The sequence below is a fragment of the Alligator mississippiensis genome, chromosome 3 (assembly GCF_030867095.1).
Source record: "Alligator mississippiensis isolate rAllMis1 chromosome 3, rAllMis1, whole genome shotgun sequence".
Classification (NCBI taxonomy): Eukaryota; Metazoa; Chordata; order Crocodylia; family Alligatoridae; genus Alligator; species Alligator mississippiensis.
This window is the reverse complement of record NC_081826.1, coordinates 78,672,741-78,699,924: the sequence shown is the minus strand read 5'-3', so window position 1 is coordinate 78,699,924 and position 27,184 is coordinate 78,672,741. Positions and strand designations below refer to the sequence as shown.

At 41.7% G+C, this 27,184-nt stretch overlaps 2 protein-coding genes across 8 annotated transcripts in view; one reads left to right on the top strand and one right to left on the bottom strand.

Moving 5' to 3' along the window:
- The window catches only part of MAPRE2 (microtubule associated protein RP/EB family member 2), a 147,328-nt gene extending 144,548 nt beyond the window's left edge, over positions 1 to 2,780 (top strand). For 6 of the 7 annotated variants that reach the window (XM_014606859.3, XM_059724113.1, XM_019498587.2 and 3 more), the window contains one exon: positions 37 to 2,780. In XM_014606859.3, coding sequence (XP_014462345.1) covers positions 37 to 108 — 72 coding nt within the window. In that variant the 3' untranslated portion in view covers positions 109 to 2,780. Of the gene's footprint in view, positions 1 to 14 lie in introns of all 7 variants that reach the window. The other variant, XM_019498586.2, reaches the window with a different exon arrangement.
- A 1,424-nt stretch (positions 2,781 to 4,204) lies between these two features.
- The window catches only part of LOC106738256 (ethanolaminephosphotransferase 1), an 84,530-nt gene continuing 61,550 nt past the window's right edge, over positions 4,205 to 27,184 (bottom strand). The window contains exons 7-10 of the mRNA XM_019498584.2: positions 19,326 to 19,374; positions 14,501 to 14,681; positions 9,091 to 9,273; positions 4,205 to 6,935 (exon numbers count right to left, since the gene is read on the bottom strand). Of these exons, the coding sequence (XP_019354129.1) occupies positions 6,876 to 6,935; positions 9,091 to 9,273; positions 14,501 to 14,681; positions 19,326 to 19,374 (473 nt within the window). The 3' untranslated portion in view covers positions 4,205 to 6,875. The remainder of the gene's footprint in view (positions 6,936 to 9,090; positions 9,274 to 14,500; positions 14,682 to 19,325; positions 19,375 to 27,184) is intronic.

Sequence of the window (27,184 nt, the reverse complement as noted above, 5' to 3'; positions counted from 1 at the left end):
TAACATTAAAGCAGGTTGGTTTTTTTTAACTTGCAGGAGAGCCACACAGAAGAGCATGAAGGTGAAGAGCAGGTTCATGAACAGCCCCCACAGCAGGAAGAGTACTGACCCGTCCAACATCTTTGACATTTTTCATTTTGTGTGGGAACTTTCTTCTGGAGAATGGAACATGTGTGGCCTCAAACTTGAAACCAGTCACTCCCAGTCTGCCATTAACGTTTATGTACCATAGTGAGTGCCAGCCAACCACTGCATTCTGTACCCATACTTTGCCAAGATGCATTTTGCAGAAGTCTCCTTTCAGTGTATCTACCCAAGAGGTTGTAGGGCTACATCACCTACTGTACATCACTGCAACTTCACCACTTGGCTGCTTGAGATTTGTTCTGCTCTTTAAAAATATATATATTTATTTTTTTTCTTTTGTCGTAAGTATGACACATTTGTAATTTGTTCTACCGTATTTATGACATCCCTTGTGGCGAGAAGTACTATACCACTAGATGTGCATCTCACTTGGTTCTTTCAAGTACATCTGCCTTGGAGCAAAAATTTGGTCAGGTAATTGGAAAAAAGGAGACAGTAGAAGTGATATTTAAGCTATCATGATGAGGTGTATTGTGGAGGGGGAAAGCTTATGTTACTTGCATTGTTCCCATCCTGTAGTTATAAAACAAAAGACAAGGCAACATTTTCCTTAGTAAAGATTTTAAAAATCCTTGAGTGTTTTCTACACCAAAGCATGTTAGAAAGCTGCACGATGTGTTTCTATTTCCGGAAGATACATGTCCACTTAACTGTTTGAAAGTCCTTTCAGTTTCCCTGCTTCTTCCTTCTTAAGGTCATCTATTTATTTTTCTCTTTCTCCTGCTTCAGCTCCTTATCTACAGAGCTCACTGCTGATTCAGGAGACAAATCTTTTCCCCACCAAAACTGCACCTGCAGAACATCATCTCTGGCCTTGCATTCTGCCTCTCACCCTTACAAGTGAGGATCACATCGGTGGGAGTTCCTTTTTCCCAGTCTCCATCCTCTCCTCAGCCATCCATATACAGAACATGAAAATGTCGTGACTAGGGCTAGGCATGTCCAAACACTAGCAGCAAGCCTGCTAAAGAACTAGCCCTAGAATCCTTTAAGCAATTCTCCCTTTAAACATTAAATGATCTGAATACTGATTGAAGACCAATTTTTCCCTTAGATGCGTCAGACTTGGTGCATCAGTTGGAAGCCCTGATGTGTATAAAGACTACATTAGTAGGGAACCACCTGCAAGAGACTAAAACAGTTCAGTAGGCTGGCATGCTGCAAATCTGAACCTGACTCAGTCCCAAAGGTGTTCCTACAGCAAGCCATTGATTACAGAACATTCTGTACTTCTAATCTTACGATTGTACATTTTAGTTTGTTTCTTCATCACCTTTCTTTTACACTTGGGCTTCCTGGCTTCTGTCACTTGATTTCCAAGCCCTTTATCTCTTAAGTGTTAATTTACCACTCTGGTTATTTGATTCGGCAGGCACAAGGAAGTTACATCCCAAACTAAGGTCACTGAAAAAACGAATTAAATCTTTGGAGTGGTTTCTCCTTTTTCAAATCTTTATAGAGTTACTTTACTGATTAAGCTCCACGTCTAAATTGACAGTTGTATCAAATGTTTACTTTAAAACAGATTTGAAAATAAAATCTTTTGCAGCAAAGTGGCTCTACTTTAAACATGAGATCTCTCTCCTACAGGGTGTCACACCTCAGCCAGTGCTATCAAATGTTGGAACAGGTTTTACTATTTCCTCAGTTGTACCCTTAGCTTTTGCAGCAGTCCAGTGGGTTTTAAAGTCTTCTGGCTCTGCCCTCAGCATTACTCCCACAATTCCTAAGTGTTGTACCCTGAAATCTAACACTTGTTACTATTTTTGGTTTAATTGACTTGTTTGGTTTCAATTAGAATCTTCTACGTAAAGAAATTTTAAAGGAGAACTTTCTAAAAAGATATATAAATGTATTCACAGACAGAATTCAATAGCCTTGTTTTTGTTTCCTTTTCCAAATATCCTATTATGTTCTCTGCAGTTTCTGGTGGGTAAAGAATTCAGGATCTGACCATACGCTGTTGTTCATCAGTAGCAGATCATGGTCACTGATACAGTCCCACCATCTTTCTGTTTCTAAAGAAGCAGCATTGGAGAGCACTGAAGGAAAAAAGTGCTTTGCTTTCCAAAGCTTCAGATTTTTTCCCCCTCTCAAAATGGTTCTCAGCAAGGGAACCCTGCTCTACTTCTTTCAATCAGAAGTACAACAAAATCTGCCTTTTCTCCTCACCTTATAGTATCTATATAGTATAGCACTTTCACTGCTTTGGATCATAAATTGCAGGGGTGGTAAGTTATCCTCTCAAGGAGTTGAGATTCAGTTGTGCTGAGGGGAGAGATACTCTGGAAGGGGAAAGAGTTCACCTCCCTCCATGGTGAGTAACCCCATTATTCCGTTATGGTTTTAATATGCATTTGTAATTACTTTTACTAAATAGCACACCATAAAGCTTTGGTTATATATTAAATGTAAACTGAAAGGAATGTAAACATATGTATTGTTAATTATAAATAGATAAGTAATGACATAATAGATGCAAAAAGTCTTATTCAGATGTATTGGTATCATTTTACATTACCCACAAATTGTCGCATGGTAGAGTAGATTTTTTTTTGTCTCTGAATATGTGAATAACTTGACTTGCGTTTATCTTTTTACATATTTAATAAAAAAATATATGTTAAAATCTGTCTAACTCTACAGACTATTCAAAGGAGTTTAAATTGGTACATTTCTGTTTTTAAATATATATTAAACAAAAATCATTAATCACCTGTCGGAGAAGAGAAGAAAAGGCAAACAGTTTAAAACAAAATACAGTTCATTTACTTAATGTATGTAGGAAATGCTTTTCAAGAACACAGTGATTGTATCATTCTTCCACAGATCATACAATAAGATGAATGAAAACACAAAAAAAAAAATTATGATTCGTCTTTTTGGTCAAATCTTTCCAATCTTAGAGTGCTAAATGTCTAGTTTGGGTTTGGAGGAAAAGCAACAGCAACATTTGAAGAAACTAGCAGGTGCAGAGAAGGTCCAAAAAGGGAATGCTAATAGTGCAAGAAAGATAGAGAAGATCCAAATGGACCTTTGATGGAGAGGCTTAGCATTAAGACTTCAACATCTAAAAATTATTTACATTGACAACAGAAATACTTGCTTTGTGTACAGGAATACATCAAAGCCAACTCCATGGCTCTGACTCAGACTACAAACAGATGTTGCATTTGTTCTGGGATGAGGCATATTATCCCAGGACAAAATGCAGTCATTCAGATATCCGTGTCCTTTGTCCCAGGATAAATCGTAAAAAGTTCATGGGATAAGAAGTACTAACGGTTTATCCTGAGACACTGCAAAGTGTATCTGAACTGTTATCCTGCAATTATGTCATTGAATCAATGGCAGAAAAGTGGATAGCATTCAGCTGCTCACTAATCCCTGATCAGAAGGGCAATGTGCGTATACACTGATTCCAGGATATTGCTGTTCCAGAACAAACACAGGCATAATTTGTCCAGGGACAAGTGCAGTGTCTGTTCATAGCATTGGTGTGCTGTAGGAAATGTTCTTCTAATACTTGGTCTAAGCCTCGAGGAATAGGGCTGTAAGTGTATGCTTTCCTTCTCAGAAGAGCAAAGGATTGAATCTAAATCATTCCTGACCTCTGCTTAGAGGTTTGCCTTTTTCTTTTCTGAAGCTGTGTGATTGCTTCGAACCCTCAGCATGAGGACAGTTCAGAATGTGCACAAAGCACCCACAGAGATTCTTAGATGAGCAGATTTCAGTGGGAAAGGAGAACTTAAAGCCAAAAAGGTGGACAGAAACCTGAATGACCCCACTGTCCAACCATAAGTGAATTGCTTCAGCGAGCTCATTCTTTTGATAGATGCCTTTCACTGGAAAAGTGAGTGAGCAAATCTCTGCTGTTTTATGCTGTACAATGAAAAACATGTACATTTCAATCACATTTTCATTTGAAAATGATTGTGAAAATTACCATGTATAGCACAGATGAATGGGGGAAAAGGCATTTATTGAAGGGAAACCAATTTTTCTTCTCCATAATTCTCAGCAGACTTTGCAAAAAAGTCCATCAGTGATCATGCTGTCCTTTGAACAAAAGACATTTTATTCTGTTTTGTTGAATCACAGTTGATTTATTTTCCCCAACATCTTCTGACAATGCAGTATATTTCATTGTACAATGCAATGTAGAATACATTATCCACATTTATATTTCAACTTATATCTGACAAATCTCATTGATTAAAAAAATAGTGGACATAACAGTTGTATATATTACATTCCACACTAAACAATACTATAAGAAATTCATTTATATTACAAATGTGTGGCATGCGTTTATCTATAAAATGTTTATTTTATAGATAAAACAGCTTCTGGCATTTCAAGTTTTCTATCCGTGTACCTTGGAATAGTTCACTAAAATACAAAACACCTAACGAAGCCATTCTATGCGCACACATTTCCAACTGTTTATAAATAAAAAGGAAGCACGTAGGCTTTTAACCTACACTTCAAATACTGTACTTGGAGTAAAGTACAACCTGCTTTTCATTTACAAAAGTATTTTTTAGATATTTCCTATTATATTCCAGAAATTTTCAAAAATAAATATAGGTATCAAAGCAGGTAAGAGGAATATAGTCTAGTGTATATAGTATTTGAATTTAGTATACAATTCTGTCAAAGAATGAAACTTCAGATGTAGTCCAAATTAAACTGTCAAACTTCAGTTTATTAATTACAGGGTGCCTTTCTTGCATCTCTCATTAAATAACCTTTTGATCTAGGGTTAATCTAGCAGGGGTGGCTTCAGGCATCATTGGAATCCTGTTCTGGACACCCAGTAGTTCCTTAGTCTTCAAAAAAGCCCTGAGGCAATCAACCCAGCATCTTTTATCTCCATGCAGATTTGGAAGGAACCGGATTTGTCATTCCATACACTTAAAGAATAAGTTTAACCAAGTCACTGATTCAACCATGGCACACTGGCCAGATAAACTGCAAACTCATAAATAGATGATACTAGAACCCCTGGCTTCCAAATCTACAAATACAGACTGCTGGAACCCAAACAACATCAAAATTTGGGATTATAGAAAGCTTTGTGCTCTTTGGCTAAAGTCAGACTATCTCTACTATCCTGGACTCTTGCTGATTCTGATATGACAGATTGATAAGAAAAGCCTAATCAAAATATGTAATATACTTGGATTTTTTCATCATTGCTAATACCTAATTTCTGTTGTTATAAAGATAATGAGACATTTCCCTGTGGAGGATGAGAAAACTGGACTCAAACTTGCCCTTTGGGGTCACATGCAGGTTATATCACTTTGTGAGAGAGTACCTGTTAGGAATGATCTAGGTCTGAAAAACAGGTCAAGCCATCTACTATTAGAGTGTACACGGACTGACATTTGAACCACAAACCAATTTCTTCCAAGCGCTGCAGCCAAAAAAACAGGATTGGTTAACTGACACAAAATGTGACTGGCTCACTTTTTACTACTTGCTTTGTGGCTCTGAGATGCATATGCCCAGTTACCAGCTGCGTTTTATCTTAACAGTGAGATTAAAGAATCTTCAAAAGTTTGTGGTGGACAAATTTATTCTTATATTCTCTTATAATGGGATAAAATGCTTGTTTACTTAGTTAAGTACTGATTCTGTCTGCTACAAAAGATATAAAGACAATTGCTGACATGTGGAACCTGTGGCCTGATAGACATACATTAGACCAGGCTTACTGGGAGACAAGAAAAAGGGTATGGGATTGGGAGGGTTTTGGTTGGGTTGTAATTAATTTCCTGATCTCATCTCTTCTATACTAGTGAATGTGAGAGAGAGCAGACATTGCACCAGGGTTAACCTTTTGGGTAATGTGAGAGAAGTTAAACTTGGCGAGGGAAACAGACATGGATTGTGGCTCTCGTGTCAGGAAATCCATATAAATGGGGCATCAGCGAAGCAGGCATGGAGATGTGAGTGGGGAGGAAGGATATCTAGTTGACATTAAATGTGGTTTCATTGAGGAACATACTAGGATAAAAAGAAGGCACTGCTTCAATTTAAATTACTTAAATTAAGGGTGATGTGTGCATGACTTTGGAGGTACAAACAAAGAAGTTGAAACATGATACCTTGAGCCACAGATGGCCAATCTGTGGCACTTTGTCACAGGTAGCATGGCTAGCCTGTGTGTGGCACATGACAGATCGGGAGGGGGAGGGGGAGGGGGGGAGAATCAGGCAGTACAGTAACAGATAGGGCAGGAAGCTGAAGGCAAAGGAGTAGATCAGGCAGGGAGTAGAGGGCAGAAAGCAGATTAGGAGATTGATCATGGAGCAGAGAGTAGGGAGCAGAAAGCAGAGCAGCAGTTTGGACAAAGGAAGGGGACTGGAGTGCCCTCAGGGAGGGTGTGGGGCTAATTCTGTGGCATGCCTGATAAGAAGGGTGGCCCCCATTGCCCTGAGCAAACAAGAGGAGGAGTAAGGACTTAAATAAGGAAGTGCTTTGGTCTGAATAGGTAGAAAAGTTAAGTTAGCAGCAGAGTGACTAAGAGTTTAATTTCTCAACTAGAATTCTCTTATATTAAAAACCCTGCTCCATAGCTCAGTATTCCAGGGTTTTGAATATTTGGTCCATTATAGTTCAATATTTTAATCAATGGAATTGCACCGTTTATCAGATAAATGCTCCTAAGAAGCCCCATGGTAGCGTTTCATGTCCTGGTCACAGCGAAGACTTCATCCTCAAATGCGTTTCTTTAAGGAAAAGGTGTAAATGTTGAAATAGTCACTCAACTGTCTCACCTAAAAATAAATCAGAGGTTTGAGTGTTGATTAAAAACATAATACAAGCATCAGAATTCAAAGTCACTGCTCTTATTCCCTGAGGGAATTTACTTGAAGAACTATACCCATTAAGACAAGTGAGTTTTGATTTTAAATTCCCCATGCAATGTACTGGTGAAAGATTAAGCCAGTGCTGACCAAAGGTCAAAGAAATGTCATAAAATGTTAGTAAAATTTGGGTTATTTCTACCACGAGCACTTGGTCCAAATGATTCTGATCTATACAATTTGGGCCTGCATTGATATTTCTCTTAAAATCTGCTACAGGATTTGCATCCACATGCTGAAAAGGGGCTGCCTTTTTAAGGCAAGGAGCAAAGAGCCCCTGTAAAGCTCAACAACAGCTCTTAACGAAACAGATGTCAGTCAAATACCTACTAAATGAAATTTCTGCTATATGAGACATCTCTGCAAGGAAAATCCAATTACAGCATGCTCTAAGAATTTATTTTATAAGATAAAATGCTGAGAGAGAATTAATTTGATAATTAAGTCAGAAGGTAGTAAATAACAAAATTATACTCATGTAATCTGAAAACTTAAAAGATCCCTGTACTTTACACAGAATTATGGCATTGGTACATCTAATATGTAGTGTGGTGGTAGCGAAGAGAGGAAAGTACATAATGGACTGTGGCTTAGCTTGCATATTTAAAATTATTTTTATTAATGCTTTTCTTCATTGCAACTTCTTGATTTGATTCGAGTAATTCTCTAGGTAAGGAGAAAGTAGGGGTGCACCGCTAAAGATTTTTTGGGCCTATACTGCTTCTCAATTATTAACAAGCCATATTGGCCAATACCAATCTGATTGCCAATATACAGCCTGGCAGCTTGGATAACAGCATCCGGCTGGTAAGTCTGTTGGGGGGGGGTGCGGATTGAGACCCCTGTGGTGGGGGAGGGAGTGGGGCTGGGGCTGGGGCTGGGGCAGGGGAAGGTGCTGCCCAGCCAGGGCAGGGTGCAAGATGAAGCTGTGAGCAGCTTGTCTGTGGGGCATGGGGAAGGGGCACAGGTCCCAGCACTGCATGTACCCCCAGGGGAGGCATGGAGGGTATTTGCCCTCCAGATCTGTGTGTGGGGCGAGGGTGGGCTGCCTGCTGTGGGCTGGGGGTAGCACCAGGCTCTTCCTGGTGAGGGGGCTGGGCCAGGGCTGCACTTGGGGCAGGCAGTGGCAGCACTGGGAGTGAGGCTATGGGGGGGGGGCTATAGCCACCCCAGAATTCGCTGTAGTCCCCCCTTTCCCAGTGCCACTGCCACCTGCCTGAAGCTCAGCCCCCCCCCCCCCCCCAGGAAGAGGCCAGTTCTGCCCCTGGCTCCAGCCCACAGCAGCAGCCTGCCCTCGCCCTGTGCACAGATCTGGGAGGCACATGCCCCCCGTGCCTCCTTTGGAGGTGCACGCAGCAGCAGGAGCTGTCCAACCCACACACGCACACACCCCACCCCTGAACGAGCTGCGGCTCCAGCCTGGCCTCACCCCACCCTGGCTGGGCAGCATTTGCCCCAGCCCCACTCCCTCCCTCACTGCAGGGGCCTTGATCTACTTCTCCCCCCACCCAACACCCATCCCTCCATCACGCTCCTTCCCCCCAAAGACTTGCCAGCTGGACACTGCTCTCCAGGCTGCCAAGCTGGCAGTGTGAATGCTGTGGCTGCACACATGCACACAGCATTTAATGGCGACATTATCAGCCACATCAGCCAAAAAAGCCAATTGCCGATAATGTCAATTTTCCTTTTATCGTTGCCAATACGATATGGACCAATATATTGGTGCACCTCTAGAGGAAAGAGAGAGAGTCTGGGGATGTGCAACAACACATCAACAAAGATTATGACCCTGGTAGTTTTCAACCTGAGAGCAGTAATTTTTCTGTCATATTTTGAGCAACATAAGTGTCTTTCCTTGTGGGAACATGGTGCCTGCAGTAAACGAGTCTTTATTTAGGACTTTGTAACTTTGGACAGTAAAGGATACACTGAAAAACTGAAGAACCTAGCCCCCTCCTTCAACACCAAGTGTGCTAAAATTAGTTTCTCTCTCTCTGTCTTCTGCATCAGTAGCAATTTTTTGTCTGCACTCAGCAATAAAATTAGAAAAGCAGATATTTACCACACAAATGCCATAGTGCACATGAGCAGCTGTGACAAACATGTTGAATAAGGCGAGTACTATTGGCTCCATCCTCCCCAGCTGCCCGGTTACTGCTGTGTAGACCACAAGAGCTAGTGGAAACAGGAACCAGTGGAAAACTTTGGGTCTGGTGTTACTCATCTGGCAAATGATCATCCTGACCTGTTGGAATAATATAAACCTCCAGGTAAGAAGCACAGTGGTAGTTTACTTAAAGGAAACCAGCTAGTTTGCCTGGTGGAGTGTTTTTAATTGAAAAAGATTTGGGATTGGGAAACTGGGCTCATTCCAAGCCTGAGATTTACCATAAATGATTGTCTTTGCTCCTTTATTGGCTGTGATTCTTAGAGCACTTTATTACATGTAATGTAAAACATACATTGCTTTTATGGAGACAGTGTTTTGACATGTTACACTTTATGAGTTTAAGAATAATTTTGCATAAAGGGCAGTTTGTTTGACACGAAGTTTTCACAGATACTCATAAAAGTGCAATGCTAAATTAAACATGCAAACACTTAATCACAGGAGCAATGTACTGCATTCACTTGGTATGACTAAATTACCCACTGACTCACATTACTTAAAGTGGAAAATGTGGTGTATGCATTTGTGCTGCTTCTAAACATTATCATCTTTAATTGGACATTCATGCATTCTACATTCACACAGCCACCTGGGAAATCCAGATTATCTAGATAAATTAGGAAGAAATGGGCTCTCAAAAATTTGTGAAGATTCAAAGCACAGGGGTCCTAGTTGGAATGATAGAGGGAATATGTAAAGTGTTGTGTAAGGGAAATAGACTAATATCATTTTGAGATCCTGAAACTGTAATGAGTTTGGATTCACATTTTCATTACATATGTTCTACTTTTTACACCCTTAAAGATTTTTTTTCTGTTTAAAATGACTAAATACTAAACTAAACTTAACAAGACTGGGATAAAATGTTCAAAGGTGCCTCAATCCCATTTTTAAAGGAAGAGATTTTTGAAAATCCAGACCTTGCGTGCAGGGCTGGCAGTAGGTGTGGCTCCGAAACTGCTGCCACCCAATTACTACAAGAAAGATTTTTTTTTTCTTCATGCTGCCTTTCAAAAACAAGGTGTGTATCATATACATTGGCATACTCTTGGTGAGAAAGCACTGTATTTTGCTGAGCAACTGCAGATGTCCAGCTGCTTGCATTCAAGGTCTTTTAAAATATATTGTTGCATGATTTAAAAAGAAAAAAAAACAAAAACAAAACCCTGATCCCTTGCCCCCTGCCATTTCTTTTCCTGCCACAGCAGTGGGGAGGCAGGGGGGGAATTTAAGATAGCCTTCCACCAACTGGATTCCATACATGGGAAATTATAAATGTGTTATAATTTTAATTCAGGGGTCAGCAACCCCTGGCATGCAAGCCAGAACATGGCACACGAGGCCATTTTGCTTGGCATGTCACAACTGGCCCGGACTCTGGGCAGCTGCCACTGGCCACAGAGCTGAGGCTGTTCGCAGCATGTGGCAGGGAAGCTGCAAGGCCTGCTGCAAGCAACCCGGAGTCTGTAGCGGGCGGCAGGGTCCTGTGGCTGCGGCAGGCAGCCGAGAGGCTGCAAGCCACTGTGAGCCATCTGCAGAGCCCCAGCCTGGCTTGTGGCTGGCAATGGGTTATGCTGCCCTGGCCCCTTCCCCACTGTGCACCCTAAGGCACATATGCAGCCACCACTGGCCACAGAGCCAGGGCTCTGGACCCTAGTGCAGCTGTTTGCAGCCTGCCTGCTGCTGTGGCCAGTGGCAGCTGCATGCGCACCTTGGGGCACATGGACAACGAAAGGCCCAGGAAACTACAACCCCAGCACCACCCCTGCCATCCACCTGGAGGCGTGCATGCACCCACCACCAGCAACAAGGATAGGGCCCCTTGCAGCTTCCCAGCCATCTGCCCCTGGCATGCCAAGTCAAGGTGTGGGTTGAGGTTGAGTTTTTTTGGCACTCCAGTCAAAAATGCTGCCAACCCCTGATTTAATCATTGGGGGATCATCTTAAAATTCAAAGTCATCTTCAATTTGGGTAAGGGGGACAGAGGTCTATAAAATCATGAAGGGAATGGACCAACTGAATAGGGAACTGTTGTTCACCAACTCCCAGAATACTAGAACTAAGGAGCACCTGCTGAAATTAGTAAGTGACAGATAACTAAGAGCAAGTACTTTACTCAACACATTGTTAACTTTTGGAATTCACTGCCACAGGAGGTGGCGGAAGCAGATAGCATAGCCAGGGCTCAAAAAGGGACTGAATAAATTCATGGATTATAGATCCATTAATGGTTATTGAACAGAATGACTGGAGACATTTCCTCTGGCATCTCTAAACCTATAATGGCAGATGCCAGGGAAGGGTACTTAACAGGAGATCAGTCACTCCAGAGAGATCTGGTTCAGTGCTCTCCCTGTACAGCATCCATTCCTGTCACCGTTGGAAATGGTATACTGGGCTAGATGGACCATTGATCTGACCCAGTATGGAACTCCTTAAGTCTTCCTACCCTTTACAATCCACATGCCTATTATTATATTTAGGAATCAAATGACCATACTTTCTATATGTTGTTGTTACCTGGTTATTCAGTAGCTTCTCTTTTTGTAGGAACTGTTTTATTAATATTGCCTATTAAGGTATGTAGGAAAATCTGACAAGATTTAGAACTAATGTATATGTGAGGGCACCCTGCTCTGTCCAGTTGAGCTGCTTCAAAAGGGCCAAACTGTCTACTGCTGAACCCTAAAACCTTAATAGAAGTGTTCAACTATGATGGAAATCTCTCCTTGCCTCAGAGGGGTTTCTAAGAGTACCTGCAGTTCATATAAAAGTTTGATCATTTGCCTCTTGTTCCTACTTGCACATATACAATTTGCCTGGATATTTCTCAGGGGGGTTTTGTTTCAGATCAAGAGAATCGCTCCTTAGGGTAAATGGTGTGGCTTCAAAAGGCAATGCTGCCTCTGGCTGCCAGGGATGAACCCAGAGGGGCGCAGGAGTGTGGCCACATCCCCTTTTGCCACAGAGAGCTCCAGTCTCAGCATGAGAGCTGCAGTCTTGCCCAGCAGACACATGCACAGTGAGCTTGCTCAATGGCCTCACTTTCTGGCATCCAGAATCCACACTAGTGCTGGCTGCCAATGGGACAGACTGTGAGAGGGAGGGAGGAAAAGAAAGGAGCTGTCCATATAGAGAGGGATGCTGACAGATTCTTTCTGGGCCTTCCTTGGTTTTCTGCTACCTGTCTCTTAGACCTTCCAGTTAAAGGCATCTCTCTTTCTCTTTTCCCAGGAGGCCTCTGTCTTCCCTGTCCATTCTGACACTGAATTGTTATGAGGTCAAGTTTGAAAACTGGCTTTAAGCCAAATGTACCTACTGGACATATAAACATGTTGTCAAAGGAATGAGAAGTGCAAGATATTGGCAGGTATAGAAGCGTGGGCTGCAGTTTGTGGACTACAAAATAGATAATGAAAACCTGATGTATCAAAGCTCAGGGTGAAAAGCTATCACTATGACAACATCTCCTCAGTCTCTGAAAGGACTGTGTGTAAAAACTACTGGAGGAATAGGAAATGTAGCTTTTTGCTCTTCAAATTGTAGTAGTTTGAACTACTACTTAAATGTGTTTAATGCATGTAACTCTCATACAGCAGTGGTTATTTTAGTAAAACAGGACCTTGAAACACACATTACACTGAATAGTTGTGATAAACTGCAGCCTAACAAGAAATTTTTGGCTTGCCTAATTTTTTTCCCCTTAAATGTATCCTGCCACAGTTCTTCTTGATTGTTTGAGATGTTTAAGTTGAGTCTGCCTTCTGTCAAACTCTGAAATACCTTTCTTCATCATACGAAATACATGTTTTTTTCATTTTAGGGCACAGACTGCTTGCTTAGAAAAAGTATACATTATGTAATGAAAAATTTTGCACTCAAAATTTGTAGCCTTGAAAAACAAGACTAGCATTCCTCATGATGGATCTACTGCAGTTCTGACCATAATTTTAAAAGAATGCTTGGAAAAAGAGCGCTGTACATAGACACTCATTTTTACTCACATGGGCCTGGGTGGGAGCTGGGCAGATGGGAATGGGAGAATTGATGCAGGGACTGGAGAGACATGATTTATTTCAAAATTTCAGAATCAATTGCTGGGTAGGGGAGGGGCAAATGTGGGGTTGAGAGCAGACAGTGCTAACGTCACTCTCACCCACACGCATGTGTGCACTGCAGTTGGGCAGGAACAAAATAGAATCTAATTACTCATGGTTTCTGATCTCTTGAAATTGGCAGTACTTTTGATGAGACTAAATGCTTGTAAATCCAAGTAACTCGCTTTTACATGTTAAGAAATGCATGCCCTATATTGCAGTGATCACAGCTTTGATTGAAATTCACTTATATAATGAAAGTGTGCACTACAAATTATTAAAATATAGTGTCAATATAGTGTAAAATATGCATCACTAAATCTACTAAACTATATTTATTTTTGCAGGAACAAGGTTCTACTGAAAATGTGTAGAAAAGCTACTGACTGTCCAATATCTTAGTGCCTTTGTAGATCACGGTATAAAGCTAATTGTTTACTCATATAATTCTCTGAAATAGCTTTGTATCCTTTTGCATTGTATTATACTATTTGCTGATATATGTTAAACTGTATTTTTCTGCAAAAAATGCAACATTTTTGTAGGATTTGTTTCAGGGCAGTCAATTTTTAGCATTTAAAAAAAGGCACTGATTTAGCAAACCACTTCAGAATGTATCTAAGTTCCAATAAAGCCAATTACTAACTTGAATTGGGGCTCACACCATGATTTCAATGAGATCTTATGTATTAAAAATAATGTTCATTGTTATTATATTGTAAGCCCTTTCACTATCTCAAAAAGATTTCTTACACAATCCACATTAGAAGATAATAAAAGGAGGTGCTAGAAAACAATGGAAATCCAAGAGAAAACCACCACTGAGCACAAGGCTATGGTGAGGCCTATATATCACTTACATACTCAAAATTTCACACCCAACAGTGGTACATAGCCATTTTTCTAGTCCTCAGCATTGTTCATAAAACCCTGGAAGAAGAGCCCATATGAAAATGGTACAAAATAGTAAAAAACTAAAAATTAGAATAAGCTTCAGCATTTCTAACAACTGATGCAATACATTTTTATAAAGGAGACTGCAATGTGGAAGCTTTGTTTTGATCCTTCATTCTAGAACTAAAGACCAGTGCAAATGCTTCTATGAGATTTAACATTGTTCTTGGGTTTACTTGCATCAAATCAAAGAACAGTCTTGCTGAAAGAAAGTTGTCTCAAAATACACTTCACAATCACAAAATACTTACAAGAATATTTGAGAAAGTAACACCAAGCATCCAGAAAAACATTCTGGTTTGTTTTGCAAGTATATCGCATGGAGATAAAGTCACCCAAATGCTAATGAGAGTAAACAGCAGGATAGGAGACACCAGAGGTACACATCCATCATAGAAAGAATCTCTCTTCAGTGTTTTCTTTAAGTATGCCCTGAAAATAAACAGAACTATCTGTTTTAAGGAGCAAAACACGTTACCTAATTTACATTTCCCTAGTAACTGCAGAACTCTAATTTGAACAAGCTCTATGAAGTAGAACAAGTCATGTCTCATGTTATCACTCTTGTGCAATACACGAGATGCTTAAACATTCTAAAAGAACTTCTTGAAGATTTGTGTAACTTTAGATGGAGTATATGTTTTATTCCTGTATTTTTGGGCCAGTTTCCCCTATTCAGCAACATCTAGCAATAAAAATAGCAAGCTCACCTGGAGTGACTTATGGTAGCTATGTTAATGCAATTGTCATCTTATCGCATAGCATGTGGAGTTGCTGTGAAAATTTTTATCTAGATGATGAAATTTAATGTGAGGCTGATGTTTTCAGCCAGCACATCCACACACACTGTAGTAAATGTAAAACTAACATTTGTGGCTAACAGCATTGTTGTTTAGTTGTAGATATACTGCTAAATGAGTATGACTGCGTCATCACCTAAATGCCATTGACCTACAAAATATCCTTTTAATTATAAAAAATAGAATAAACAGAAATAATATTGCATTTTCTTGATTTTTGAAATTTCAAATATGTTTTGGAAGTCATAAGGAATTGACTATTAGCTGTCAGAGTTAGGAAAAAGGATAGATGTTATATACTGGTTCTATGTTCTTATTTAGACTGAATTATTGAATAGACAGTATGTCTATGGAAGATTTGCCTTGCAAAGTATTGCATGATCAAGTTATATATTTGTATATATGATTAGAAAAAACAACATTATATATAAAGCCTGAATATGTGTGTGTGTGCAAGTGTGTGCATGCATGTGTGTATGTATATACATGTGTATGTGTGTGTATATTATATATATAATGCAAACACACACAAAACAGCTGCATAAAATCTGTTAAATGTTTTGCTCTTTCAAAAAATGTTGCAGTTGCAAACCTATTGCAAGTTAGGAAAGAGGGCAGGCTTGCTGGAAAACCTCAATTCTGAATTACCAGACAATTTGTGACTATGCCCTCAGATTTAAGAATTGATACCTGCCTGGATTGGAGTTTGGAGCTCCTGTAAACAGAAATTATACATATTGTCTCTCAAGCCAGAAGGCAGAAACCACGTCCCATGTTTACATAAAAAGAAAAATATAATACAAAGCACAGGAACATAGACTACAAGGAGACTTTGGGGCCATTAAACCCAGTTCCTGTGTTCACAGGCTACCATTTACCCAAACAATCTCCCTATTTGCCACTTTAAAGCTTCACTTGCAACTACATGGCACAATACCCAAAACACTAAGGAGACCCTATGCCATAGATTAAAGGAAGAGGAATGTCCCTCCCTGACCTTCCCCCCTGTAGTATTCATAGAGTGGGTGGAAGGAAAGGTATTCCTTTCTGGCCCTTATTGACCAGCAAAAGCCCTAAAGCACAGGAAAAAGAAAGAAAGTGCTGAGAAAGAAGGGAACAAATACCATCACCTTTTCAGTGCCAATAACACCTGTCTCACATGTTGAACTTTAGGGTTAAGAACAGACAGTCAAAAAGCCGAAATCTGAATCGGTTAAATCTTTGCAGGTTAGCCTAAGATGTGTAGATGGAACTGATAAGCAAGTGAACACACATTTAGTTTTGATTCCAGAAAAGCAGCCACATGCCTGCAGCGGCCCAAGCCAAAAGCCAGGACGTGCTAGAGCATGCCCCCTTGCTTGGCTGGAGCAGACAGCCTGACTCTGAAGGTGATCTGGGACAGAAGCTCAATAAACCTATTTAACCTAAATCAGTTGAGTCTGATACTACATCCATCCAGGTTTAGCTTAAACTGGTTTGGGCCCTTTCGAAAGTGGTTTATATGCACTGAACTTCTGCTGCATTACAGATTTGAACCAGTTTCTGATAACTTGTACCAGTTCATGTGTAATTTCCTTCCCTGTCTTATAGTACAGCATGATTTGGGGGATGGAACAGAGTTAGACAGTCACTGAAGACATCTCAAGTGGGAACTGGTGGTGGACGGATTGTTCTCGGCCTGGAAGGAGGTGGGCAGTGGGGTCCCGCAGGGTTCAGTCCTTGGACGGGTGTTATTTAATATCTTCATCAGCAATTTGGATGGGGGTGTGGAGAGTACCCTCTCCAAGTTTGCAGCTGATACCAAGTTATGGGGCAGAGTTAACACCGCAGAGGGCAGGGAGCAGATACAGGCCGATCTGGACAGGTTGGATCAATGAGCAGAATGAAATAGGATGCAATTCAACAAAGATAAATGCAAGGTACTCCACCTAGGGAGGAGGAATCCCCAGCACACCTATAGGTTGGGGAATGACCTCCTCAGTAGCTCAGTGGCTGAGAGGGATCTTGGAGTCATATTTGACTCCAAAATGAACATGAGCCGGCAGTGTAATGAAGCCATCAACAAGGCCAGTCGCACCTTGTCATGCATTAGCAGATGCATGACCAACAGATTGAGGGAGGTGATGCTCCCCCTCTATGTGGCATTGGTCAGGCAACAGTTGGAGTACTGTGTCCAGTTTTGGGCGCTGAACTTCAAGAGGGACATGGAGAATCTGGAGAGGGTTCAAAGGAGGGCCACTCACATGATTAGTGGCCTCCGTGAAAGACCCTACAAGGGGAGGTTGAGGGATCTGGATCTCTTCAGCCTTCACAAGAGACGTCTGAGGGGAGACCTTGTAGCCGCCTATAAGTTTATCAAGGGAGGACAACAGAGAATTAGAGATGTGCTATTTACCAGAGCACCCCTAGGAGTAACTAAGAATAATGGGTGCAAACTAGTGGACAGTAGGTTCAGGTTAGACATTAAGAAGAAATTTTTTATAGTAAGGGTAGCCAGAATCTGAAATGGGCTTCCAAGAGAGGTGATACTATTACCTTACTTGGAGGTCTTCAAGAGGAGGCTTGTGGTCATATGACTTTGCTCCTCCTTCCTGCCAGGGGCAGGGGGTCGGACACGATGATCCATTGTGGTCCCTTCCGACTCTACAATCTATGAATCTATGAACTGCACTGCGGGGAACTTAATCCTACCTGGTCTGGCCCACCATGCAGGTGATAGACATCATATTTTAGGGTGGGTAGCATGCTTCAGCAGCTCAACAAGATCATGTGTGGGTGGATGCGGAAGGCTCAGAACCTGCCTATGTCTGTCCCCAGAAGTTGTGTGCACCTTTGTAAATGATTCTAACAGCCCTGGTTGTGCTAAGAGAGTAATTACTATGCAGTAATTACTCACAAATAACAAATTTACTCCCGAGTAGGTGTAAGTCATCATAGTTATTGTGCAGAATGGGAAGTTATTGCACAGTAATAGTGCACATGTAGACATGCCCACTGATGCCTATAGGCTTTTACCAAGTTGCTCTTAACATTGGCAGGTTACAGTCGGGGATCTACTCAACTTGTAATTTTACAATTTTCACAGAAACCACCAAAAAAGGCTGTTTCCACAATTACTGTGAGAACTGCTGTACCCCGTGATTTTGCATGGAATCATGAGGAAGGAAAAGAAACTTACTAAAAATTAAAATGGTTCCACAGTGGAAGGCACTGGCTGCTGCAGGCCAGCCTCCCAGCCCAATGGGGTGGAGAAGAAACCACTAGCATGAAGAGGAGCAGACAAAATGGCAGCCATCCTCTCTTCCCTCCACTGCTGATTGACAAAGAGGGCTGCCTTTTGTTTGGGCCTGCCCCGCTTTGCCAATCAGCAGTGACAGCATCAAGGGGAGCCCTCTCTGCCTATCACCAGCAAGGAGTGGAGCCACATGAAAGACAGCCCTTTCCATCAATCAGCAGTGAGGGGCAGGGCTTCCAGGGACCCTTGGCCAATCAGCCAAGTGGGGGTAGAGGGAGGGAGTTGCCACAAAAAGACGACAAAAATGGTGCCAGGTGCCACAAGCAACCTGCAATTTTTACTTCTCCTCCATGTGTTTTAAGTAGATCCCTAGTTATAGTTCCAGCAAAGAGGTTAGAGTCTGAAAAAGCAGATGCACAAAGGGGGGGGCAGGGTATGAAATAAATAAAAAAGAGGAAAATATAACAGAAAAAGGCTGTTTCAGGGTAGAGTAACTACCCTGGATAGCGTGTGTACCATCCATAAGTGTAATAAGCCAATCAACAATAATCACAAGTTACAACTTGCCCAGCCTTTACCTGACCAGAGTTTTCTGCATGTTTTATGGAGAAGAGTTTTAAGAGATTTGGAAAAGGATAAACTGGTTTAAGGTAATCACCTGTACTGATCTACTTTTAGTAGCCAATAAATAGCATTAAAGGAAACTATGAGCACATTTGAATAAAGTATTGTTAATCAACAGAATGAATCTATTTAACGTACCTTGTGAAAAACACTTACAAAGAGGAAATGAGCTAGGCTGTGTGTCTGAAAGACTGAAAGTGAAAGGGAAACTGGAAGAATTACAAACATGAAAAGAAACCAGTGTCACGGACTCTGAAAACTTGACACAGAAAAACATACACTACATTCGTAGTCCAGTAGTTGGCTGAAAGAAACAAAGGTTTTTCAAATGTTCCAAACAGTCATGTCTCATATGAGGAAACCATTAAATGCAATGTTTTAAGTAGAATGGTAAAGCACTTAGGTTAATGCACTTACTTGTAAATGTTGTATAGTGTCTGCGGAAAGGAAAGAACTATACTTAAGCCTGGAAAGAAACGAGATTTAAATGTGATGATTTATGGTCATGCTGAATTGATGGCATCAAATCTTTACTCTTATGATAACTATTGTGCATTTTTATGATTTAATAATTCCATACTGGGTATGTAATCTGATGGTCAAGGCTGGTTGCAGTAATGTAACCATCAATATTATTATTTTATTAAGTGATGCTTCTGTAAATGGCTAACCATATAGATTTTCTTCTATTATAAGACAAGCAGCAGACATTTGAGGCATTAAGGGCAGAAAATGCACTGATGTCAACGTCATAACTAAAGATTTCTCTGCAGTTCAATAACATGTATTATTTGCATTACAGTAGTATCTTTGATTCTCCAGCTGAGATCAGGTCCCAGTGTTTCTAGGTTTTATACATTCCTGCAGTAACAGATTAACATACCACAAGAAGCAGACAGATGGAAAAGACAGGCAAAGACAATTAACCACAAACACAGACAAATTCATTACTCAGATCAGTTTGATTAATAGGGGAATACTAGGCTTATAGTTTAATATGCAAGGATTCTATTGAATGATTTCACTCCAGGGCTAGTGATTATAAATGATCAACTCACAATATTGTAATTACGTGAATGTAATTTTGTATATTCCCTTATTTGAAAACAGAACAGTGATTTTTTTACACTTTAACTTTCTTTGAATCTTAGAATTACAGGACAGGACAGGAATTGGGGATTCTCTTGTACTATGCTAACATCCATATTATTCTTATTCCTATTCTTATTATTAGTGTACCTTAGCAGCCAGGAATCATAGTCATGACCAAAATGCTATTGTAGTAAAAAATCCCTGCCCCAAAGAGATTTAGTCTGGAGGTTACGACAAGAGTCAACAGAGGGATAAAGCTAGACAAAAGGAGCATAAGGAAACAATACTGGTCATCATGATAGTAAGTAGATATCTGCACTACTGCTGTGACATAATTTTTCTGTACACCTCTGTCTTCCTTTCTTCCTTTCTGATTGGCTATCAAGTGCTTTCTATCCAATCTATTTTTTGCCTGAAGATTGCACTGCATAGATTGCAGAAATTTAAAATGAAGCTGATATAACAAGATTAGTATTGTGTTGTGGGGAGGAAGAGCACCCTCTGGTGATGTAACTTTGGTTTATAGCCTTACATTTTGCAATATCTTAATTATGAGCCAGTATGATGCTTAACTGGTTCCACAAAATAACAGCAGTTTTTAATACCATTTTACAAATAAGAAAATTCATGATTCAGTAAGAATAAAGTTGTGATGGAACAATTTAAAGTTAGTGTGTTTTGGGGTTCACATGGCACAGTACAGTGTTTTGTTAGCTCAAAATATTTTGGTGTTCTTCAATAAGTTATTTAGCCCCTCATAAACTAACTAAAAAGGGAAAACTAGAATAGGGTTCAAGATAAGGGATGATGCATCTGATGTTTAAAAAATACTCAGAACAGCCCATAAATTTGCTAACAACTGCCAAATTATTAACATAAAAAACAGGGAAAAAATCAGCCTGAAAATCCTTTGAGGTCTTTTCTTGTCTTTTTTTTTTTTTACATTTTAGTTAACCCTCACTTTCTTCTCCCCTTCCTCATTCATACAGAACAGCTGAGGGACTTGCAGTTTGAAAAAAAAATCTCAAGCATTTTGTAAATATATTTATATATGTGCTCAAGATTGCTGCCCTCAGAATTGTCTGTGTTTAATGTTCACTGAAGTTTGCTATGTTTTCTATTAAGCCAGGAGGGCTAGTTCAATAAAATCTTAAGTTATATACAACAGTCCCAACATCTGCATCACATTAGAGCAGATATGAGACAAAACATTGACTCTTGAGGTTAAATCTAAATTTCCTGCTGCAATCCTAAATTTGATTTGTTAGAAGAAAAGCAACCAAGAGGAACAGAAATAGACACTAGAGCTAGAAATAGAATTCAGAGGCCATTAGTTGCCAACCATTTGCTATTTTTATGAAGTGTCACTTTAGTTAGAAATAACTAAATAATGCTGAGCATGAACAATCCTTGGATTAACTAAACAATTCTGGATATGTCACAGACTGCTAATGAGAGCCATCAAACATTTTAGCATCCAATGCATATTAGGAACAAAGATAGCTTTGACTTTTTAAAAATGCAATTGTTTAGATCAGGACTGTCCAGCTGGCAGACTGAAGGCTGCATATGTAGCCCCCTGGCCCCATTTGGTCGCCACTGTCCCTTTCCAGCTTCTGCTGCAGCCAGAGCAGTGTCTCAGGGCTTCCCCACCCTCCCCAGGCTTCTGCTGCATGCCCCTTCCCCAAGTGGTGGAGCAATGCAACAAGCCAGCAACCCAGAGCATCTGTGCAGTGCAGTGCCACAAGGGAGCCTGCAAGGAGCTGCATGTGAGGTGAGGTGTCATGCAGGAGGGTCCCACATGCACATGATGTGGGAAAAGCACTATGGATGATTTATTAAAATTACAAACTCATTCTGTGTCCAATATTGACCTGTAATCCTAGTCTAATAGCAATTAATTAAAATTTGATTAAACAGGTAAACTGAGGCTATGCCCTGAAATTCTTGCAGACTGTTATAGAGGAGAAGTCTGGATGTGACGTCTTCAATGACCACTGTTCTGCTACTATTGGAATACAGGATTTTAGGAACCAACAGAAACTAAAAGTTCCTAAGCAAAGCAATAAAATTAGAACAAAACATTCTAATCAAGGCAGCAAGACTTATATGGACAGATCATTTTTCAAGTGGGCAGGTTGCAGAGTATAATGGACTTGTAAACGAGACTTTATGTTTCATTAAGAAGCAAACACTATATGTATCCAGCATAACTAGGAAGTTATTGCAATGAGTAATAATTTCAGAGAATATAGCAATGGCTCATCTCAGCTAATTTTTCTCCATCCCTTCCTATTTTGAACAACATTTGTTGATTTGTTTTTGATAAGTGCATTATCCTTAGAGTGAGCTATAAAGAACAGAGTTAACCTATAATGATTGATTGTTCTTGATGTTTGAAGACTCAGTTAATGAGACACAATCTAATATACTGTTGTCAATTTTGGGTCAATATTATATTTTAAAGACCATATTTACTTGAATTTAAGATGACCCTGAATATAAGATGACCCCCCTCCCCCAATATTTATATTCTATATATGGAAAAGTTGTAAACGTGTTATAATTTTCTAGGTACAAAATCTAATTATTTAAGGGTTGTTTTGAATTTGTTTTCCCTCTCCCTCCACTGCTACAGGCTAGCGGGAATCAGGTGGACCCCTTGCCTTCTGCCCCCCCCCACCCATTTCTTCCCCCTGCAGCCTTCCTGCCCCTCCTGCCACCTGCACCCTCCCACCACCAGCTCCCCACAGCCTCTGCCTTTCCCTGACCCCAGCTCCCCAGTCTCTGCCCTTTCCCCCTGCCCCCACTGTCAGAAACAGCTCAGGCTCTATGCCCTCCCTGGAGCACAGCACACGGAAGCACAGCTCTTGCTGGACCATGCAGCAGCAGCAGCACTGCTGACTGACCAAGCAGGGGAAGGAGTTTCCATGTGCTCCATGTCTGGGAGAAAATCCAGTCCAAGAGGGAGCCAAGCTGTGCCCCGCAGTAAGGGGAGGCAAAGTGGGCAGGGGAGGGAAGAAGCTTCAAGACAAATGGAGTGAGGGGCAGGCAATTGCTGTAGGTTTGACTCTGGCCCTGACCTGGGCTCAGGGCCAAAGTCAGAGCCACAGTAGCCACCTGCCCCCACTGGCTTTGTATGCAAATCTAAGAGAAAGGGCTTTTTTCCCTATGTTGTTTGGGGGCTGGGGGGAGGGCACCTCATTTTAGGTTCAAGTAAAAAGGGTAATTGCGTTCCTTCTGATTATTTATTTTTCAAAAATATCTCATTTGAGATGAGAAACTTGGAAGAGGGGATGCAGTGACCTACTTCAGGAATGCTGCAGAGCAGTTTAGTAATTTTTTGGCAGTAGAGTAACTAGGGCAGGGCAAACAACGCAATTGCCTTGAGAGCCGACTTGCGGCACAGGTGGGACAGGGGGAGGTGAAAAAAGTGGCTGCAGCTGGAAGCCGTGATTTCAATTGCATGGCAACCAGAAGTCAATGTTGCCCCCATGTCCCAGGTGCTCAGTTTTTTCCCTACACTACTGTTTTTCAGTCTGCACCACTAAAAATGTAGCCTCCACTTCTCATGGTCTGAGATGAAAATGGCTCTAAGTGGTCTGTATCCTCACTATACTACTTCCTCTGTCAGTCTCCAGATTGAAAACATCTTTTATGTTCAATAGCAGCTAAAAATGGACATTTACACTTAGCACCTGGAAAAATAACTTTGAAATGTTTGGAATCTCAGAGCCTTGAAAACTGTTTTTTTCCCTTCATGTAGAGGAGCGAGACAGCTGGAAAAAAATCTTCAGATCACTGAATGTTTAATACAGCTAAGTGCCAAAAACCAAAATCTGTTAAAATGGTTAATATTTAGCAGTACTTAATGTGCAGCTGGAAAACTGGCTTTTTACTAAACAGTTTGATTCTCACTATTAGATATTTCTGGAAAACATAATTTTTTTAATTTAATTTCTAAATATATTGGGCAAATAAGAGTAGGCACTGGGCTGCCTATTGGCTATAACTTTATATTTTATTTCTGTTCAAAATGTTAAAGTTTGAACCACTCACACATGAAAAAAAATTACTTGCAAAAGAAATTTAGCATTTTCAAATAATAATGTTTGTATGCATATTTTAAGAATGCACACGTAAAACATTTTGAGCACACAGCAAGTACACATATAAGCCATCAAAGGTTTTCTCTAGACTAGGATGCAAAGGGAATATTAGGCAACATGCTAACAGCCTCATTTCTACAGTCTAGTATAGACAAGGCAGTAAATAACTTTCATTCCTCTTGACAATAGCAGTTAGTCAATATTCAGGGTTTTAATGGCTGTTTTTGTTAGGAGAAACTGATTTATAGCTTCAGATTTTCCTTGCAATTCTGTTTATTTACAAAAAATGTATACAGTCCTATTTTCCTAAATACAGTATGAGTCAATCAATGGAGACAAGTTTCTCTGCTTACAGTACTCTGCCCAGAGCCATGCTACCAGTCTTTTTCTTGCTATCTGTTTTTGCACCATGCGTCCTCAAAGACAACTCTACCAAACAAGTTGCTAGTCCTTGTATTAACATTCAGATTTCACTGAAACCCATCTTCCCATACAATTTCAATTCTGTCTGGCCTTGCTGGTGGCCTGTGTTTTAGGTGGTCACTCCAGTTATCTCAGAATTGTTTCCACTACCTTGCTCCAAAAAAGGAGCTTAAATACAACTAAAGAGGGGTTACTGCACTCCTCTGCTTCAATCAGGTTTCATTCAGTGTTCCATAACACTGCTAAAACAGGCCCTAAGCTAGTGACACACACGAGTTTAACACTAGTCTAGCCAAAGTCAAAGTGAACTGCAGAAGTTTGCAAATATATTCTTCAGCGTTTGAGAGGAAAGGATTTTTCTTGGTGATCTCTTTTGTTGGACCAACTACATTGTTGGGATAGATTTAGATAGGCTTTCAAATGCAGGGCATTTGTCTTTGGGACCCTTAGGCTACAGAAAGACATTACACATAAACCAGTTTAAGTGATCAGAAACTGCTTTAAACCTGTAACAGAACACAAGTTCAGTGCACATACGCCAGTTTCAAAATGGCTGAAAGCAGTTTGAGATAAACCTGGTTGAACATAGTATCAGATTTAAGTGATTAAGCTCAAACTGGTCTCAGACCCCTTCCTGGTTTAAGTTAAACCAGAGTCCCCCAGCATCCCAGCATGCTCTCTCGGCAGGGCTCTCTACTCCAGCCCAACCCCTCTGCTCCCCAGCTGGAGCAGGGACAGGCAAGGGCAGAGGCCTGGCCAGACGCTGGCCACAGACAGGAGCAGGGAAGAATTTAATCCCCCCAGCCCTCCCTCCCCTGTCCCACCAGCATGGACCTGCACTTTTCTGCTGGCTGCTCCAGCAGCAGGGGCATAGCCAGCCCCGGCAGTAGCCTGGGCTGAACTGGCCAGGGAGGGGTTTAGCAGTAGCCCACCTAAGGGGCCCTGCCGGCTGGCCTCTGGCCATGCTCCCACCTGGCCACTGGAGCGGCGAGGGGGAAGGGCTCTTGATAGGGGCAGCAGCCCCTGTCATGGTGTCTAGGGAGCGCAAGCCTCTCCCCAAGCTCCCCCAGTGCAACCCCCTGCCAGGAAGGGGCTCATGCTCTGCGAAACCATGACAGCTGCTGCCCTCATCACATTTGCTCCCCTGCGTTATTCCCTCCTCTGTCCCTGGGGGACCACAGTGGGGTCTGCCCACCCCAACTGCTGCTGCCGCTCACTATGTGCCTGGGCAAACAACAGAATAAGCCCCTTCCTGCCCCCTCCACCAGATTCTGGAGGAAGGAAATACTGGAGGGAGGGGGGCAGGAGGGGGCTTATTCTGTCACCTGCCCCAGGCAGACAGCAAGTGGCAGCAGCATTCAGGGCAAGCAGACTCCGCTGTGGTCTCCCGGGGTCAGAGGGAGGAATAACTCTGCCCCCTGTCCCTCACCTAAGGAGCCCTGCCGGCTGGCCTCTGGCCCCACCCCCGCCCAGCTGCTGGAGCAGCAAGGGGGGTTGATTGTGATGGGGGAAGCAGCCCCTGTCATAATTTCCTGGAGCATGAGCCCCTTCCTGGTAGGGGAACGCGCACCTCGCAGTGTGGCCCCCTGCTGGGAAGAGACTCACACTCCCTGGACACCATAACAGGGGCTGCTGCCCCATCAAAAGTACTGCCCCCTTGCCGCTCCATCAGCTGGGCAGAGGTGTGGCCAGAGGCCACCTGGCAGGGCCCCTTAGGAGTCAGGCAGGGAGCAAAGTTATTCCCCCCTCCCTCTGGTGTCTGGCAGAGGGGGCAGGAAGAGGCTTCTTCTGCTGCTTGCCCCAAGCAGGGAGTGAGCAGCAGCAGTCAGGGCAGGCAGACCCAGCTGTGGTACACTGGGGGTAGAAGACAGAATAACTTCCCTCCCTGCCCCCTCTGCCTCAGGGGACTATGCTAACCAGTGTTTGGCTGTGCCTGTCCCCACCACTGCAGCAGCAAGGGGGGAGCAGCTGGCAGACCCCGACCCAGGTTCATGCCAGTAGGACAGAGAGGGAGGAATTAAACCCCTCCCTGGCCAGTTCAGTCCAGGCTACTGCCCAGGCTGGCCACGCCTTGCCCCCAGCACAGCTTCTTTGCAGCCAAGGACACGCTCTAGCACCCCCCGGCTCCTGGCCTGAGTGACTGCAAGTGTGTGCCTGCATTTCCTCAGTCCAGAGAGAATGTCTGTGCACTTGCAAATCGGTTCAACCCAGACAGGTTAGACTAACCTTCAAAAATTGAATCAATTTAGGCTCCAGCTTTTTGAATGTCTGTCCCTAGGCTTAATGTTTAACACTTTGAGCTACCCAATGACTATTCAGAATGATTATTTAATCTGCAATAAAAATGATGAGAAATCACTATGAAATGAATCATCAGTATACATTTGAGATAATATATATAGGCAATATATTGCAAATAAAAATAAATGATCTCCCTTCATTTACCATAAAACATGCATTTAACTGAGCTTTGATCAGTGGTTTGCATTAGTATGCAAGACACCTGCGCTCCGGCTCCTGAGGTTGACAGAAGCTGTAAGTATGCTAGATACAGTGGGAGGGAGAGTAAATTCTGTAGCAATGTCTCATTGTGTAGCAATGTCTCTTGGTAAATCAAAAGCAGAGTAAATAGATGCCAAGCAATGACACAAC